Below are 21,490 nucleotides of genomic sequence, written 5' to 3'. Positions count from 1 at the left end.
CGTGCATCGAAAGTTCGACAGAATAGTCTATCTCCCGACTGTCAGCACGTCGTACAAAAGTCAAATTTGACGATTGTAACTGGCACGACTGCCACTGGTTCACTGTTCATTACTAAATGCCACGACACAACAGTATACACACATCTTAATACAACGTTTTTGTCATTGTTAGTTTAAGCTACTAAAATTGCTCGAAACTGCCAAGTGTCTAAAAGTTTAATACTGAACAAATTAAGAATGTATCGATTTTTTGAAATCGATTATAACAGCGAGTACATTCTTTGACTCTCTAAGTAAACCAATTATTTTTTATTGATTCTTTTACTATCTGCGCAACATTGACTAAACATTCGAAATTAGTAAGCAAGTCACTCGCACGAGGTCACATTATTCGAAAAGATGTGAAACTATGCAGAAGATTAGCAAGTTTCGAGCTAAAAAGAGTTTACATAAGTAATCATTTCAATCAGAATGTTACCATCAAAACGCATATTGAATCTGGATTCAAATTCGGACTGTTTTTTTTTTTTGGTAAAAATGATCTGGTAAAAATGAGTTTTCTTTCAAAATTTCATACCAAGTTTAATTATAATTTCATCTAGCGTAGGCGAGATCATTTCTATTCGTAAATTCAGTCTGCTGACAATTGAAATTAAATTACAGCAAACTTATTTATGTCGGTTTATCTTAATTCAAAGTACAAACAATAATAAATATATAAGTATCCTAATTCAAAGTACATAAGACAAGTATTTTATTTCATTCGCGGTATTTGTAAAAAATAAGTTGACTATCTCAACTCTAAAGCGTGAACGCTTCAAAGTATATCCCAAACTTAAATGAAATTATAATCAAATTCGAAATCGTAACAATTGACAATTTAGGACAACTAATCGATTAATTTCCTAATTTAATCAACGACTGATCACCGATCAATTTTATCGCGAATGACTGGCCATTTCGCGATCGAACAACGAACGAACGAACCATTTTCGGTTCTCGCGACAACGTGTCAGCGCCATCTGGTTCTTTTGTTCAACCGATTTTCAACCGACTAAACGCAATGTACAACGAGAAAAGAAGTTAAGTTAAAAAACGGCTCTCCCCTGTCCAGTTTCTGGTTTCTCCGATAGATTATGAGCTACCGGTCGCTCTAAAAAGCCCAGCCTCCTGCACGGAACACGTTGCGCGGCCGTGGTCTAACTGTCAATTGCTAGTTTAAGTGGTATCCTCGGCGAGATATGTCGATAGCTTTCCAGAGAGGGAGGTGTGCGCAAAGGCTGGGAAGGACGAGCAAAGGCGAAGGAGAAGCAGCCATCGGGCCTCGTCACGGGCATTTCTCCGCGTGTAGAACCGGCTTTCTCGCAGTCGCTTCTTGGCGCGCGTTGCTGGCCGCCTGCACCAGAATTAAGTTGTCGGGAGAGATAGAAACCGAGCTGGCCATGTTATCGCGACACGCGGATCGTGGCCGTGCACCCACCACCTGCACCAACGGCGGCGGCGGCGGCCTCGCATCAACTCGTGCGCACAGCGTCCTCTAACAACCGATCTACGCCAGCCATCAGGACGCACGCATATATACGTGGAGAGACACGTTTTCTCTGCAAATCGAACGGCTCTACTACTACTATTTGAAAGAGAGAGAGAGAGAGAGAGAGATTTCTTTCCTCAGTAGGGAGAGCTTTGTAAATTTTCGTCCCTGTTCGCGTCGTCTAGCTCGATCTTAGCTCTGTCGCAGGACTGTTTCGCGGCGACGTACGTATGTACGGCTCTCGCAAGCTAATAACCTCGACGAACGACAACTGTTTCGCAAGGATGAACCCCGTTCATTCGAAATTTTCATCAGCTCGCTTGACTACTGTCAACGTCGATTTCCTGATATGATGAACTTGAATTATATGTATATCTGTTAGTTATATGTATATCTTGAATTATATCATATTATATGTATGTCTGTTAGTTATATGTATAACTTGAATTATATGTATATCTGTTAGTTATATGTACTAACTGTTGCTCCTCGACTTTGGTTGGTCTCAGATTTAATATCATGGATTTGAAGAAAATTTATCTGTTTTCTTTGCTCTCTGTTTTCGAAAATATTCTATTCGTTTGTCGAACGTCGCTAGCGATCACGAAGACTTATATACATTGCGATGCTGCAAATTATGATACTGTAAATTTTTTTTTTTTTGTATGTTTGTAATGTGTGGACTTCGATTATATAAATTTTTGTTTCTTGATAAATCGATGCGGTTTTATTTGAATTTTATTCGATGAAATTGAAGAAACTTTCTGTTTCTTCCTTTTTGTTATGCAAAGTCGCATCGACATCGAGGTTATTAGCGACTACGTAGCAATGATGTAAATTAGTATACAGGGTGTTTCGTAACTTGTGAAACCCACTTCGGGAGCTGATTGTAGGCCTAAAAATAATGAAAAAAAGTCACGTAAATATATGTCCTATCTGTCTTCGTTTATAAGATATTTTATAAACAGAGCAAACTCTAGTAAGCTAGTTTTACCAGGCATGGTACATTCAATTTTCATAATAATCATAATTGGAACGAAGAAAACCCACATGTTATTGTGCATTCAAGACATCAACACCAGTTTAGTTGAAACGTATGGGCTGGAATAATTGATAAATTTTTAATTGGACCTTTTTTTCTTGATGGGAAACTAACAGGCACAAAGTACGTTGATTTTTTGAAATATTAAAGGAAGTTCCAGTTGATATTTGACTTCGTATGCGGTTTATGCATGACGCGCCACGTTTTAGCCGAGTGACTAGGCAATTTTTAAATCAATACTTTGCAAATGAATGGATTGGTCGATGGATCACTGGACGAAGCTTATTTTATCAACACCAGCAATTTTCTAATTTTCTAATTTTCTAACATTATACCGACAGCACGCGTTTTTTAAGCACGCGTTTACACGAAATATTAGAGAAAGTTCCACTCGATATTAGACTTCGTATGCGGTTTATGCATGATGGAGCTCCGCCGAGTGGCTAGGCAATTTTTAAATCAACACTTTGCAAATAAATGGATTGGTCGTGGAGGTTCTGTTGCATGGCCAGCTCGTTCACCGGATTTGAATCCATTAGATTTTCATTTGCGGGGACATTTGAAATCTATTGTATATACGCAACATCGATTGAAAATGCTGAAATACTACGAAATAGAATAGAGCAAGGCTTCCGACAAATTCGAGAAACACCAGGAATNAGAGAGTAACCAGATGAATGACAAGACGCGTGCAGGCTTGTCTTCAAATGCAAGGTGGTCATTTCGAGCATCTTTTGTAAAAGATAATTAAAACAGAAAATTCATTATATCTCATAAACAAAGACAGATAGGACATATATTTATACGATTTTTCTCTCATTATTTTTAGACAACTACAATCCCGAAGTGGGTCCCACAAGTTACGAAACACCCTGTACATTTAGTGACGTATTTGCTGAAACACTGAAACTCTTTTAGACGATTCTTTCGAAAAATAAAAGATCTACGCGTCATTCATTGTACGTATTCTGAGAAAAATAACACATCGACGCGAGCCTGAGAGTTTATTCGCATCCAGTTCTGGGAATACTCGTCTCGATAAGCAGTCGCAGTTAAATCGTCCGACAATTTACAGACGAAGAACAAGTTAAAGGGACTATCGATAACTTGATAAACTCTGTAGAAGAGCAATAACTCTGTGCAAGCGGTGTATTAATCAATTGGGAGGCAGAAAAATGGAATCGAATAAATAAAGGGAGGAAATGAAAGGAAAGAGAAAGGAGAAGCAGAAAGATTACTTGTTACATTTTTATTACGTACAAACCGATAGATAGAAACCTTTGCACCCGTTCGATACAGTTCGCGAAAGCACAAAGAACACCGTGCACCGGGATTCGATCTATTAAAACGCAATAACAGAACCAGTTGCGGGATTCTCCGTTAGCGCGGCTCTGACGCTGGCACTTTTTAGCGTGCGAGTATCACGACGAAATGACAGAGAACGACAGAGAGAGATTCATCAGATTGCGCGATGTTGAATTGAAGAACGAACGAAGGGTGTTACGTGCCGCGGCGTCGCGGTTATTATCGTTCGATTAATCCGTGACAGAAATGCCGGCCAATCTACCCGAGTATGCCCGAACGTCTATTATAAAATCTCATTCCGTTCTGCTCTTCGATACCAGCGATTACATGCAGCGATTGAACGATGGTCTCACGCAGCACGATCGAACGTTCAATTTTTATCTATTTAGTCGCGAGAATTGAACTTCGGCCTCGCGAAGTTCGAAATCGCGTTTGTAACAAATTGAATCGGTTTGCGGTCGATTCGAGAGCTCTAGTTGTAACGTTGCATGCGTACTGTCCGTATAATGTTAGAAAATTAGAAAATTAGAAAATTGCTGGTGTTCATAAAATAAGCTCCGCCCAGTGTGATCCATCGACCAATCCATTCATTTGCAAAGTATTGATTTAAAAATTGCCTAGTCACTCGGCTAAAACGTGGCGCGTCATGCATAAACCGCGTACGAAGTCAAATATCAACTGGAACTTCCTTTAATATTTCAAAAAATCAACGTACTTTGTGCCTGTTAGTTTCCCATCAAGAAAAAAAGGTCCAATTAAAAATTTATCAATTATTCCTGCCCATACGTTTCAACTAAACTGGGGTTGACGTCTTGAATGCACAATAACGTGTGGGTATTTTTCATCTCAATTATGATTATTATGAAAATTGAATATACTATCCTTGGTAAAATTAGCTTGCTAGAGTTTGCTCTGTTTATAAAATTCATTATATCTTATAAACGAAAACAGATAGGCCATATATTTACGTGACTTTTTTTCATTATTTTTAGGCCTACAATCAGCTCCCAAAATGGGTTTCACAAGTTACGAAACACCCTGTATATATGACCTACTGAAAACCAAGCAATTTAAATTCCTTTCGTTTCTCTGTACAATTAAGAACAGTGGCTGAAAGACGTACTAATGAAAAAGATATTAACCTCTTGCGCTGGAATGCACGTCGAGAATCTTTTCGTTCCAAAATTGTAATGTTCTCCCAGTTTTAAGCACATTTAAATAACAATAATAAATTTAAGTAACAAATAATAAATTCATTACTTCTCAATAATTTTTATTATCCAGCGATATACCGACGAGTTCAAAAACGAAAGCGACGAATTTTATTGTATACGGTTTCGGTCACTCGTTACGGTCCGCAATCAGTGGTTAAGGATAGAAATCGAAGATAAATCGCTAGGAAAACGAGTTCCAATGTTAAAAAAAAAAAAAAAAAAAAAAAATGCAAAATTGACGACACGAAACGACCGAGAAAAATTGCAAAACCGCGTGTCCCCGGATGATCGCAAGTTCATACGTTGCAAAAGTGCAGAGAAGAAAAGGAAAAAGAAAAAAAAAAAGAAGAAAAGAAAAGAAAAATGTTGAAAATGTGAAGAGAGAAATAAAAAGAAAAAGAGACGACGGATAAAGGAGGAATAAAAATGTCGGCATCGACTGTCTTAGACACGGCCACCGTCTAAACCCGATAATCTGTTCGTTGCTCTCACCGAGAGAAATATCTCAGATGTTCGCGTTGTGTCGGATGGTGCTCACCATCGCGTCGTCGCCTTTCGCCGCCGCTTCGTTCCAGCCGTCGGCGATAATTACGTTACGCTCGATTACCCCCTGATTGTTCCATGCATATCAAGCCGCGGATAAGCCATGTTCGCGTATCTGTACCGCGAGTGTACTACATACATTATACGTAACGTCGACTCGATCGCCAAGCCAGGCCTGTGCGCTGCCTCTCCCTCTCTAATTAATTATCAACTTCCTCGTAACGTCTCGACATTTTCCATTCCTATTTATTCCAACTACGCGCGTCTTATCGAGATTGATTTCGCGTATGCATGCGATTTGCATAAATTCAAGAATCAGTGGCGCGCACCTCGGGCGGACTGGAAGGAGGGAGGACGCGCGGAATTACTCATCCGTGACCTAGCAGCAAACGCGAGGGATACACATATTTTTCTAATAACCGACGGAACGAAGATTGCATTTCTACGTACCATTCAATGAAATAAATCGCCGGCAATGAATTTCAACTTGGAAACGTATTACTCTTGCGCGCAACGTTCGTAAAATGTTTGCCCGATAGAGATTAATTTTCCGAGGCGTAGCCACAAACGCGCTTGAAAGTTAAATTTCTTACCGTTTATTTCATTACCGGCCAAGTGCTTGGAAACCACTTGGTTTCTTGGTTTCATTTTGCCTTGACGTTCATCACGATGATTTCAAGTTGCGTAGGAGGATGTTTGAAAGAGAATGAAGATTGAAAAATTCTAATAAATTGAAAAATTGAAAAATTCTAATATTGAAAGATCTAATTCTAAAATTGAAAAATTGAGAAATTCTAATAAATACGAGGCACGTTTAACAGAGAGATTTTTAACATGTTGTCGAGACGATACGCTATTTGAAAATTGAAAAAACAAACGAAGGGGTTTCTTTTTATAAGAAGCAAAATTGTTTGCAAATGTTGCGTGCTCTCCCTTCTTTTTTTCAACTTTTTTTTTTTAATTTAACTAATGTCTGTAGACGTTAGTATCTGAGGTATTCTCAAATAAAATCATTATCAAAAAAATGAAAGTTTCTATATTTAGTCTTAAACCTTTGACATAGCTTATCGTTGAGCTAATGATTCAGAAAGAAATGACTCTCGTTACCACGAAATTAATAATAAATAAACCAATGAAACAATAATTTTTCCTACGAAGCTTCACTTTCAATTAATCGAATATTCTCATTTTAACGATTTATTGGACAGAAAATTGTTAATTTATTACAGACCAAGGTTTTTGAAATATTGTATAATTATGCTTGAAGACAGTAGCTGTAACTTTCTAGCGTTTCTGTCTATGTTTTCGTGCACAATTTGAAAGAACAATTCTTCCCTTCCTTTTTAGAATTGTTTTAGCCTAGAATTTTTATATAACTTCACTCGAAACAGAATTGTATCTTGTTCAAGTTACATAAAAAAACTGCGAAACAGTATCCAAACGATTTATTATGTCAATAAACATCTATATCAATGGAAATATAGTTAACATTTATTTTAAGTTTAAAATGACTATTCATACTGTACACTAATGTTTTACCATGGTATATGTTTGCAATAAATATCTTGCATTCCATACATATTTTCATAGTCATATCTTGTTGTAATGTTAATGAGATTTCGAAACGCCTCTAAATAATTTTCGACACAAAATATAATAGCAATAAATAACAAATGTAACAAATAATATGTAAATCATTGCAATAAATATCATGTCTAATAGAGATACTCGTACAGTATATAATAAATATAATAATTCAATTGATGCAGGATGACGTTAGTCATGTGTGTCCGTTGTTGGAATTTTAGAAAAATTGGAAAACTGAAAACCACGTTCGAATGATCTACACAGACTTTGATTTTGAAAATGAATACAAAGCTTGGAAATACAGGAAATTGATAATACAAAAATCTACGTCAAACGTGACAGAAACATCAAGCTTTTAATGACCTTGGATTGAAAATGTACCATTATTAACGTTTTATTATTTTATGACAAAGTTTTCTTTATGACAAACGTTTCGACATACTATAGATATTGTATTTCACAGAATGACTAGTATTCAGCGTATTCGTGTAATACTAACAAGAAAAGTCAACGAGAGAATCCCAAACTGTCGTCAACTATCAAAGTTTTATTCAAGCGTGCCTGGCACCAAGTCAGAGAAACGTTCTGATTGTTGGAAATCGGGGACACGTGTATCTGATAAGAAATCAGGAAGGAAGGATACCGGAGACGAACTGGATGCGTACTTAAGAAGTTGCCAGGAAGTTGGAAAATACACAAATGAATTCCAGGAACCTCGCAGTCAGAGATTAGTTTGGAGGATTTACGTACGAGCCTGATGCGAAAAGTGATACAATTTCAGAGGCCGAGTTATATCATATGGGGATGTTCAAATACGATTATAAAAATTGTTGGTTCACGTGATGAGTTTTGAAACTCAATATCGGTTTCATCGGCTGAAATATGTACAAACAGTGTAGTATACTGGAGCAACAAATCTAAAGTATTGAGAATGAAAATGGATCAATTCAGTTTTCTTTCTTCCTAATAGTAAGATTAACGTTGTAATATAAACAAACAATCATTGACGAAATTTGCATTTTCTTTTTCTGAAACGAGCTTGAACAATTAGCTATCAGATTGCACAATGAATCTGTTAGTTACATTTGAAGATGTACGTACGATAAACTATAAAATGATTTATATAATATTGTAATTTTATTTTTAAAATTGTGATTTTAGTATTAATTAGTAATGGAAAAAATTTTATAATTTATTAATTTAGAAAAAAAGATTATTGTAAATTTATAAAATATAATATATTTATAATATAATATATGTATAATATATGTAAAATTTATTATATATAATATAACTATTAAAAAAATTTTTTTAATTTTTTAAAATATGATATAATGATTAAATTAGTAACAATATATGTATAATATATTTATAATTATATAAGGAATTGGGCAAAATATTCACCTGTTTATCAAAAACATGTCTTATTGAAAATAATTTTAAGTCGAATGAATAATTTAATGGCTGCAGAATAATTTGACTGTACAAAGGTAGCATAATCAATTGATTTTCAAATGAAATCTGAAATGAAAGGATTAACGAAATATATATACTGTCTCGTATATAAATTATGAATTTAAATTTTTAATAAAAATGTTAAAATTTTATATTAAGTGTATCGAAAAAAAAAAAACACAATTACTTTTTCACCAATCTAATGAATACACGTGAGCAACAGACGAATCCGAATATTTCTATTATTTTTCGACATACGAAATCTAATAAACACGCAGAGCAATTCACTGCGGAGGAAGAAAAAAAAAAAAAAAAGAAAAAGAAGAAACGCAATTGGGCCAAGTCAATTATTGACAGTTCTGACAACGTTTTAACTTTCAGTCTTAGATGTAGCACCCAGATATATATATATATATATATATATATATATATATATATCGTATCGAGCAATATCCGCGGGCTTTTCAATGAACGAAAAGCTATTAACCGAAAAAAGTTTGGTTTGCAACCGGTTGACACCGGTTGAAATGGAAATCGATAAATTAAATATCCGCCGTAGTCGTGTAACGCACACTTTGCCAAAGAGTCTTGTCGAAATGAAAGTGCGAGACAATGTCAGAGAGACAGCCTCGGTATGGCGGCAACAACGGCAATTCCTTTGGCGGAACAAACGATCGGCCGAACCGCGGGGAACCCTCGTTGTCGTTTGTCAATGCGGACGACTTATTTACGGTGACATCGAAGGAAGAACACAGGGGAACGAAAGTGAGAAAATACAAGAAGGGGGATGTACGAGAATTCCAGCACCACGCCACGCGTGTCAAAGAAAACTGACGGCGACTTTCGCGCCGCGAGCTGGTAAAAAAAAAAAAAAAAAAGAATCGAAATTCTTTCTTTGCACGTTCGTGGAAAAATATCGACGAGTATAATACGATCCTGCATAACGAGGGGTAAGTAATGAATAGGGGACAAATTTCTTTGTTTGCGATTGTTTGCTTTCACTTTATCTTAATTTTGCTGTTGAAACATTTTAATATTTAATTATATAAATATAATGAATTTTTAAATTTAAATATTTAATTGTATTTAATTATAGATTTTTATATATATATATATATATATATATATATATATATATATATATATATATATATATTAGATTTAATTTAAATTTAATTTGTCAACAGGGCGTAAGTATGTTTGTGCAAAATTTAAATTTTTGTTTAGAAGCTAAATAGATTTTATACATTTTTGAATATTATATACATTATAAGTTTATGTACATTTTCGTAATTTCCAGTGTATGAATAAAAAATTCCATAGTTACTGTTGATTATCATTATATGAATATCTACATATATATCTACATATCATTTAAATTGAATTCTGTTTACATAATGTCATTATTGAAAATTTCTTACGAAGAAATAGAGATTGAAAAAATATTCTTTCTCTAGAAATCTTCTTTTTCTAGAAAACTACAGAATACTATAAACTGTCATGGTACTTAAAAATACTAAAAAATTTCTTTCATGAAATCTATCATGAATTTGAAGATTGAGATCTTTCCTTTGCAACGACACCCTAACATTTAATAGTAAAATTCTTTTTGATTGTTTTATTGATCACAATCTGCTTGTGTAATTAAAATGATCAATGTATAATTTTTGTTAAAAATTTTAATGCAAGTACAGTGTATTCTCAAAGATTGAAATGATTTTTCGTAAAAGATATAAATAAAAGCTAGTGTACCCTGTTCTATTATGAAGCTTCACTATTTTTTTCTTTTTAATTGAATATCTCTGATGGAAATTCAATGCTTTAGTCGTCGGTGGTTCTATTTCGTTTAATATGTGTTTTATTGTTCATTATAACTAAAGATACAGATTGTAAGTTGGAATGACATTTACAGAAGATCAATCGAACAATAGTGATTTGCATTTGTCAATTGAAAGTTAAGTAAAACCATATTGTACAATATAGTTGAAACTAACAGTGAAATATTTTAAACAAAAAAAAAAAAAAAAAAAAAAAAGAAAAAAAAAAAAAAAAAAAAAAAAAAAAAAAAAAAAAAAAAAAAAAAAAAAAAAAANAAAAGTGAAATATTTTAAAAAAAAAAAAAAAAAAAAAAAAAGAAGAAGCAAAAGCGATATAGAAAAAAGTGATGAAATATAATTACTTTTATAGGAGCAAAAGGTATGAGAATAGTAATAAATATCAATTTTATAGAAGCAATATTTCACGTCCATATTCAACGAAATATGGATACGACATAACCGCTTTAAAGAAATATTTTCAGCAGCAATGGAAACTGGATTACAACGAAACGACGAAACGGGATACTAAGAGATACGAAAACATTTAGAACGCTGTACGATATCGAGGATGATTGTATCGGGCCAGTTTTATGGCTAACGCGCAAGTCTCATCCCTCAAACAAACCAACAGTTATGCAACTTGGCGATATCGCATGCATGTCGCTGAAGAACGCCAAAACTGAAAGCCAAAACAGATGCAAATACGACGGCTGTCTGCATTAATGAAACCTTTTCAGCGTGCACGAAGTTGCAAAACGAAACGGAATGAATATTCACGAGTAATTTGAAACAATTTGAAATAATAAGAAAATGATACGATACGAGGGGCTTGCGATGATAAGACAATGATTCACACATTTCGTACACATTCCTCAAATGTGCATAAACAAAATTATTGAATCGTTGGTTCTTTTTTCTTCAATTTTGCAAGGGTTTATAATGTTGTATAAATGTTAATGATTTACTAAAATTGCGGCAACTGTAGTTATTTATATTATTATAATTTATTTTATAACATAATATATTATTATAATTTTATTATTATATTTGTATTATTTATGTTTGTATTTAAAGCGAGTAAGTAAAAAATAAAGTGGAAAAAATATAATCCTTCTTTATAAATGATGATAATTTATATTTATTAAATAGATTGTAATTTGAATAATTTAAGATAAATGATTAATTTTACTTATCTTGCTCATTTATTTAACGAAAGTATCGAGTATTTTGAAATATTTTGTAGAGAAAAAGCTACTACCTTTTACAAACCTTTGTTTCTTTGTTAATATTTGTATTTTGTGCATATATATAAAGATCAGTATGTATAATTGTATAAAAAGGGAGATTCGAGCAATACGAAAATAAACAAAACTGCAAATAGACACGAGAGTGTTCTATTTGCAGATAATATTGACATTAGGCGACAGTGATTCTGTGACTGAAGAGCCATTGAAGATTAAATGTAATTGATGACTTAAACTCCATCTTCAAATAATATTTCTTTAACAATGATAAATATCCCCTGTTTGAATAAAAATTTGTAAAAAAGAAACTTTTAAATTTACACTTGAAGTTTTCTGAAAACTTTTTTTCTTCATTGACAAAATAAGAGCAAGATTGAGATATAAAATTTTACGAATTCTTCAGAGTTGAGTCCTAAAGCGTGGAACTCTGAATGTTTGTAAACTATCGTAATTAACAAGTATACTGACAACGTTCACAATAACAAATCGTTTTATATATTATGCTTTGGACACTTTCAGTATCGTGAAAGAACGATACTTGTAAATATTCGTGGAAACTATTTCGAAATCAAGAGGAAAATACTTCTCGTTGCCTGTGGCTTTTCGTTTCTCTTGTTCCTTTTTTTTTTTTAATCAATTTTCAACATAGTGCGCTAACGAGAACGCCGCGATAATTATCCGATTCGTAAAAATCCATAAATAAAAACTCGACACGCGGTTCGATTCGACGTTTGATCAGTTCAGTAACATAAACCGAAGATAACAATAAAAAAAAAAATAACAATACGAAATTTTAACGAATTCGCTAAAAAAAAAAGAAAAAAATAAAATAACAGCAGTACGAAACTTCAACGAACAAGTTCATGCAGCAACTAAAAGTGTTTTCTTTAATTACTTACCGATGCGGCGCGGCGTGACGTAGCAAACGTGACTCGCATGAGTCGTGGAAGAGATAAACGACGAGGTACGTACCTGAAGAAAAATATAAACGTTTCGTGATTAAGAGGACAGAGAGTCGTGTAATGAGATATTAACAATAAAACGCGTCAGGATACTGCGAGAAATCAAGCGGAGACATTTTGACAGAACGTTAATGACCAATGTTCCTCTGACCAATCGTAACTAGACTGCGGATTTTTATGCAAATTTATACTTTTGACTGAGATTCAGGAGATTTTAACTTCTGCTATTCCACTAATATATTATAATTAATATAATATATTAACATATAAATATATATATATATATATAATTTATATTTTACTAATATATTATATATATTATATATATTATATATATTAATTTATATTTTACTAATATATTATATATATTATATATATTAATTTATATTTTACTAATATATTATATATATTATATATATTAATTTATATTTTACTAATATATTATATATATTATATATATTAATTTATATTTTACTAATATATTATATATATTATATATATTAATTTATATTTTACTAATATATTATATATAGGAGAAGGGTTAAATTTGTATAATTTATATATTAATGTATAATAAATATATTAAATTTATATATTAATGCATATTTTACTAATATATTATATATAGGAGAAGGGTTAAATTTGTTCAATTGAAAAATTAATAATCTGTTTAAACTGACTGAATGTTAATCAGTCTGAACCAATACATTGTTTGACTTTTTATTAAAAACAGAGAAATTCCTTCATTTTCATCAATTCCGAACCATCTGTTATTTCGTTTATAGTGTTTTAAATTTACTTCCTTTCCTCTCCATAGCTCATTATTTTAAACATTATTTTGCTATATATCTCTCTGATAATCGATCAGTAGTTAGGTTGCATTATCTTGCTGATGATGAGAACGAGCAGTATGCGCATTTTCCACCCCACGTATGCGTTACGGTCGGTTTAGATGGGATGGATTCTTAATTACTGGGGTTCTCCACACTTTATAATTAAGAACCATTGAAATTTTCCTCGGTATTAATATCTATCAGATTTTCTTACGATTTTTTCTCTATCTTACATTATCTTAAAAATGTTCACCTAACCTTTACCCCAGGATCGTTCGTGTCGGAACAAATTTGAAATGTTTGAACATTCTCTTGGAACAAGCATTTCAATATTTGCAATAATATATTACAAATATTATAATATAATATAATACATAATACTAATAATATAATATATAATTATACTTAACTATAATATATAATACTAATATAATACTAATATTAATATTATAGCAAATTAACGTAGTAACGTAGTAATATTATTATAAATATATTGCTTAAATCTCTTATTCTGATTTCAATTTAAAAATTCTGAGAACGCTACATTAGTTTTTTTTTTTTTATTTACTTGAAATTCTTCATTTTGAAAAAAAAAGAACAGTAAATAACGATCCCCAATTCGGATGTGAAAAATTAAAGATTAAACCATTTAATTTACTACTTTGATATTGTTAGAAACAAATATTTTCAAACAGAAATATTTTAACTTTACCAAGAACATACATTAAAATTCAACATTGAGAAATTATCAGAACATTGTATTATTATCATTAATAAATTATTATTGGTAGCATAATGAATGTTATTGCAAAACCGTATTACCATCAAACCCACTATATGTGTATTTCTCTCTCTATTAATAGTAAAACACGAACTCAATTATATAATTGCCTGATTTGATTGGGTTGTTTCAACATTGGTAATCATGCATAAAATAAAAGTATTCGTATACTAAGCCTCAAATAACATCGTTAAATTATAGGCGACCGTGATAATTTATACTTATATTAATATATTTTATAATATATAATATTTTATATTTTACGCTTTTCTTGACATTAAGAAATTAATAGTAGAATTAAATCAAAATCAACATTCGAAAATTCATTAATAAAGAGAATCTAAATTACTATAATGTTGAATTAATTTCCGCTCAACGAATATTGAATTAATTTGACTGTTACTGTATTATCTATAAATTTATATTCAAGAAACTGTTATTGTATAGCGTTATATAATATAAAAAGGAAATAACAAGTTTCAGAAAGAAGTGATAATAAAAAAGTAACAATAACAAGTTTCAGAAGAAAATGAATCTCTAAAGCATTGTACGAATAAATAATTTGTATGAAGAATATAATTTATACAAATGTAATATAATTTAAGGATATAATTTATACAAATGTAATGTAATTTATACAAATGAAATATCACTTATACAAATATAATATAATTTAAGAATATAATTTACACAAATTTTAAATTTGATAAGGAATTAATAACGATTAATAACGAGGCGCAGCGTAACAAAAGAAACAACGTATTTATACAACATTTATAGAGTACAGATGCAGTTTTATATATAACTAAATTTTTAACGAGACACACATTGTAAATTACAAAATAAATCAATTCAAATTACGGATAATTACTGCGATATATATATACATATAAGATAAAGCATTTAACTGAATGCTCTGCGTCAGGGAACGTTTTATCACGGAGTTTATGACGCGGATGAAAATTTGCTATTTTTATGAGGGGGATCCATTATTACGGTTCGCGGCAGTCACTAACTGCACGATCTCGGAAAAGGAGAGAGAGGAAAAAAGAAAACGGTGAATACTTAATGAACATTTAAGTGCTCGCCGTTTTCTGTTTAATAGCAATTAACGTATCATAACTTTGTTCACGAGACAGTTATACGAACCAGTTACCGATTCTAAGTTCAGATATACATGTGCTTCGCGAGCACGCTGTTTATTTAATCGTTAACACTTCGAAGAACGACTATATCTTCTCTACGGCATAGATTTTTTTTTCGAAATAGATTCATTCATTGTTAACGAATATGCGCTCCTTTTTTGATTTGAGATTTTAAGGCCGTCATATTTCAAAATAATTAAATTCCCTTTCGTGCATTTTTTTCTAATGCTCGTGTGATAATTCATATAAAAGACGTGTTTCATAATCGTTCCTTCACTAGGAATTATACGAGATATTCTCGTTTACTGTGGATGAAGGAAAATAGAAGTTCTAAATCTATTGTCAATAATAGTTGGCTTGCTGATGAGTATACATCGTTAATATTAACATAGAGTTCGTACTATAAAACTTGTTAGAGAACAGTTACTTCTAACGTATACTCTCGTGAACGCGAAAGGTAAGAAATTTATCAAAACATTTGGTGATCGAAAATGAAAACTAGTGATTTTAAGTATATCTCAGATAATTATACTCTACTTTAATACGAAGTAAGTGATTAAAAATTCTACAACTAAATATCAAAATCTCAATATTAAACAAGATACAGATTCTGATGTGCATCCTCCCTTTTCAATGATTGTCAAGAAATTCTGAGTTACTTTTGAAAAGTGAAACCAACGAAATAGTCAATGAAAAAGAATATAGTTAACAAAAAGGCAAAGAAAAATATACTTGCGTACCATGTAAATAGGTTTTTCTTGCTAATAATTAAGCTAAAAAATAATTCGTGTTTCGCTTTGTTTTCCTGTCCCCTCGTTTCATGCTTCCATTTACTTTAACTATAGCAAACGAAAAATAAGCCAAAAATTTGATGAAACTTTCAAGCAACCGCTGTTACATTCAACTGCCTGTGTGTGTTACAAAATTTTTTAATTTTCGCCGCGGCACAACACTTTTGGAATTGACTTTGATCATAAATCATTAATAGAATTATGAGAAAGTTGGCAAATGCGGGGCAATTTTTGTCGTTTTACAATTTATTTTTACGAACTTCTCCGTGGTTAAGCTACGATATACACGCGACCTACATCTTGTTAGTTCAGTTTTCATTCTCATGTAGCTACAGTTATAGTTCTAAATACATAACGTGTTCCAAAAAATCCGATTTTGCTAAATCGAATTTATTAATCTTACCTCTTACGCTCCATGTTTTAAATAAAATTTATTATATATCCATCGTGCCGATGATTATAAAATTTTTGCATTTGCGCGTATCGAAAACTATTTTTTTTACTACGATTATTTTCAAACGAGATATTTCACGAAGTACTTGCAACATAATGTTATTTCGCGACTGTTGATACTTCATTTGTGGCGTTTGAACGAAGTGAAAAGTTAATAAATACGAAATAATGAATTTTATTCATGAAAACGAACAATACACGAATTGAATTCAATCAATATACACTCATACATTCAAAATAAAAGAATTTTTGATAAATCGCCAGAATACGATATTGTTTGCCGGTGGTGCACAGTTACAATAATTGAATATTATTTTTTTGATATTTCTTTTGTGCACAGAAAACTTGGAATACTGACGAATTTTTTAATTAATACAGTCAGCTGGAACGCACGTATCTTATAAAATATTTTACTTGAAAAAGGAACTGTTAATTATACTTTTTTGTATCATGAAAAATTCGATTTTCTCAGAAACGAAGGCTTTAACGAAAAAATTCTATTCTTTCTTTTTGACTCTTCAAAAATTAACTCGCTCGATTTTTACACGTTTTATTTGCGGAAATTTCTATCTGTTTTTGAACAGTACAGTAAATTATAAATTTATTTGTATAAAGGATATTGGCTGAAATTGCAGTTTCTTTGTTTTATAAAATTTTGATATTAATTATTACTTATTCATATTCCCAACATTTACACTTCAATAATTACACGTAATTACAGTACGAGATGAACTGTACGATGTGTCGACATCAATTAAATTCAAATTTAGATTTAAATTCAGCATCGATTGAATCAAAATAATAAGGTCATCTGAAAACATTCGGATATTTCTTTGACACACTGACGATTCGCAATTTATTAGAGTAAATGCATTGTAAATTTAGTGTATCATTGAATTATTTCTTTAATTTTACAAGTTTCATCTTAGTTTTAATTTACGTTTTAACGTACGTATTTCTTTTATTAAAAATTATGAATATATTTTCGTATGAACGTACAGAGTGAAGTAATTCGTTTTTTTCTATTGACTTTTTAAAAATATGTTTGAAATGAAATTTACTGTGTCCGAAATTATTGCTCAGACGAATACATTTTGATTGCCTCACATCTCGTATTGTAGTCATATTTCGTTTCGTTTTGAGTTTCAAAGTTATCAATAAAAATGTGTCATTCCTAGGAATTTCGAAAAAACATAAAAGAACCAAAACATACTCATCTGATCGCCATAAATTTCATCACGAATATTTTTCCTACAAAGTCAATAGGAAACGAATTATTTCAAGTGGACATTTTTATTGACTCGCACTGTGCATGTGTAAAATTTCAGAAAAAAATTCAACTCTATCGATTCAACGCTCTCCGAACAATAGAATCCACACGAAAGAAACTCTTTCTCGTTTCAATATTTACTGGTAAAACTAAACGTTTCATATTAGCTACCTTGTACTTACACGCATAAAATTTCAATTCATGAAACAATAGATCTAAAAAACGAAAATGTATAAAATTTCAATTCATAAAATAACAGTTCCAAAAAAAAAAGAAAAAAAAAAAGAAAAAAGGTAGACTCAGTAGAGAATTCACATTCAATTTATTTCACTGAAGAAAAAACTCTTGTCAGGTTGGACTCATTGTTTCATATTAGCTACCTTGTACTTACACACGTATAAAATTTCAATTTATAAAACGATAGTTCTAAAAAAGAAAAATTTATAAAATTTCAATTCATAAAACAACAGTTCCAAAAAAAAAAAAAAAAAAAAAGAAGAAAGGTAGAATCAGTAGAGACGTAAAACAACTGTTCACATTCAATTCATTTCACTGAAGAAAAAACTCTTGTCAGGTTGGATTCATTGTTTCACATTAGATGCCTCGTACTTACACACGTATAAAATTTCAACTTATAAAATGGTAGTTCTATAAAAGAAAAATTTATAAAATTTCAATTCATAAAACAACAGTTCCAAAAAAAAAAAAGAAAAAAGGTAGAATCAGTAGAGAATTTACATTCATTTCACTGAAGAAAAAACTCGTCTCATTGTTTTATATTAGATGCCTCGTACTGACACACGTATAAAATTTCAACTTAGGAAACGAAAAGAAAAAGTTCCCGAAAAAGAAAGGAAAACAACAGGAAAAGTTTCAATCTCTACCAATTTGCTCTTCGAACAGTAGACTTTACAAGGAAAGAACTCTTACCCGTCTCGATATTTGCTGGCGAAACGACATGTTTAAATCCATCGAACGTTTCACGTTGGCTGGACGAGTTTTACTTGCAAATTTCATTGTAAGAGTAGAATGATCGATGAATGACAAAGACGTGCCTCGAACCGGAGAGACGCCCTCCCCTCCTCGACACTTGATGTACGCCCATATATATTTTTGTGGGTGGCTATGAAGAACAGTTATTCGTGATGGAGAGAAAGATTTATGGGTGCGTCTCTTGTCGATCCGCGCGATATCTCATGGAATATGCATGGCCGTCTATCGACGGATCGATCCTCCCGTTCGATGCCCGGCGCAAAGAGTTTTATTGAGAATGCTGGCTCGTGAAAAGTGCATAATACATACCAGACCTTTGTACCAATATCGTTTACCTTTCTGTTTCCGCGTACTTTCCCTCACCTCGATATCTACACATTCCCCCTGCCTTTGTTTTTGTGCTCTATGACTTTTTGCATTTCTTTTTTCTTGTTTTTTTTTTTTTTCCCACTGCTACTTTCCTCTTTCATCAGGAACTACTGCATACTTTTCAAGTATTTTGATATTTACTGTATATTATTTGTATTATATATGTACATACATGTATGTATATTAATTGTATTATATATGTATATATATGTATGTATATTTATTGTATATTAATTGTATTATATATGTATATATATGTATGTACATTTATTGTATATTAATTGTATTATATATGTATATTTTTATTGTACATTAATTGTATTATATATGTATATTTTTGTTGTATATTAGTTTGTATTATATATATATTTTTATTGTATATTTATTGTATTATATATGTACATATATGTATGTATGTTTATTATATATTAATTGTATTAATATTGATTGTATATTAATTGTATATATACATATATATGTATGTATGATTATTGTATATTAATTGTATTATATAAGTACATATATGTATGTATGTTTACTGTATATTAATTGTATTATATAAGTACATATATGTATGTATGTTTACTGTATATTAATTGTATTATATATGTACATTTATTGTATATTAATTGTATTATATGTGTATATTTTTATTGTATATTAATTGTATCATATATGTATATTTTTATTGTATATTAATTGTATTATATATGTATATTTTTGTTGTATATTAATTGTATTATATATGTATATTTTTGTTGTATATTAATTGTATTATATATGTATATTTTTATTGTATATTAATTGCATTATATATGTATATTTTTGTTGTATATTAATTGTATTATATATGAATATTTTATTGTATATTTATTGTATTATATATGTATATATATGTATGTATATTTATTGTATATTTACTGTATATTAATTTTATATTTATTGTATATTTATTGTATATTAATTTGATATTTATCCCTAGGCACCCATCGGGGACAACAAGCGTTTCCTTTCTTCTGTTTTTGCTAGGAACCTCTCATTTGTTGAATCTGCCTCGAAAATGAAGATCCACAATGTGGAAATGGAAAAATCGCGCGAATAATATTTATGGCGCGATCGAAGCAACCGAAAACATTTGCCACGTGTTTCGTAGCGATTATAGACACGCATCGGTAAAATATCGTAGATGCTCATGGATTTCTATTTCTGCTCGGAACAAAGAGAAGAAAGATGGGAAAAAAATTTACGATGCAAAAGAAAGTTGGTGCACGAACGCGGATTGCTTTTCTCAACGTACAGCCGATAAATTGTAAGAGGGATTGCTCCGGCACGAGAGAAACGAGGAAGATTTCCAGAGCTACCGAAAATCAACGAACGCAAAACTTCAACCTCTGCTTATTTAAAAATATATCGGACAGGATAGATAAAAATAAAGTATGCCAATTTTCTTTTCTGTACAAGCAACATGCCCCGTGATTTTGCGAAAATTTCATGAATAAAAACAAGAGAAAACTATCACAAATTTTTATTAATAATACGAGACGTTTCTTGTAAAAATGTTTTATTAAATGATTACGACAAAGATTCGAACCAATAACGAACTAATTCTTTCTGCTATAAATCGTACGAATGAACTGACGACATTTATGTACGTCAGCTTCATTTTATAAATATATTCATTCTATTGCATAATTCCACCGTGCATATAATCTCGAGGAAGATTATACGTGATTTTTGATTTCATTATTATGAAAATATTTCGTTTCACTTTGTAACATCCATGTCCATATAAATTACATGTAACAATAAACAAAGTTATTTAAAAAATATACATATAAATGTGTTCAAAATTTAAAATTATATTAGTAAATAAGTTACTTCAAAATTTATTGTTGCTTCAACATGTGTACTCGGTATATTCCATGAATATATTTTCATTTATTTGAGAATTTCTACAATTATGATTCCAACAACGGAGTACCAAAAGAACAATCCGCCTGCTATTCAAATTTTCTGCGTCTCATTATAACGACACGAAAGTGAATGTAAATAGCTTCAAAATAAGAAACGACGTGCAAAAAAAATTGCAAAAACCGATGCTCTTGCACGATTCCGCGAACAATATTCTGCAAACATTCGTCTCGTCTTTACTAAA

The 21,490-nt window shown here is 31.2% G+C and overlaps 1 protein-coding gene across 1 annotated transcript in view; it reads right to left on the bottom strand.

The window, feature by feature from the left end:
• Positions 1–12,697, bottom strand: part of LOC122538993 (CCR4-NOT transcription complex subunit 6-like) — a 153,140-nt gene extending 140,443 nt beyond the window's left edge. The window contains exon 1 of the mRNA XM_043673547.1: positions 12,638–12,697. Coding sequence (XP_043529482.1) covers positions 12,638–12,676 — 39 coding nt within the window. The 5' untranslated portion in view covers positions 12,677–12,697. The remainder of the gene's footprint in view (positions 1–12,637) is intronic.
• Between the last annotated feature and the right edge of the window lie 8,793 nt (positions 12,698–21,490).

This window comes from Frieseomelitta varia, unplaced genomic scaffold (genome assembly GCF_011392965.1).
Source record: "Frieseomelitta varia isolate USP_RPSP 00005682 unplaced genomic scaffold, Fvar_1.2 scaffold_185, whole genome shotgun sequence".
Lineage (NCBI taxonomy): Eukaryota > Metazoa > Arthropoda > Insecta > Hymenoptera > Apidae > Frieseomelitta > Frieseomelitta varia.
Note: the sequence above shows the minus strand (reverse complement) of the source record. Positions and strands in the feature narration are given on the sequence as shown.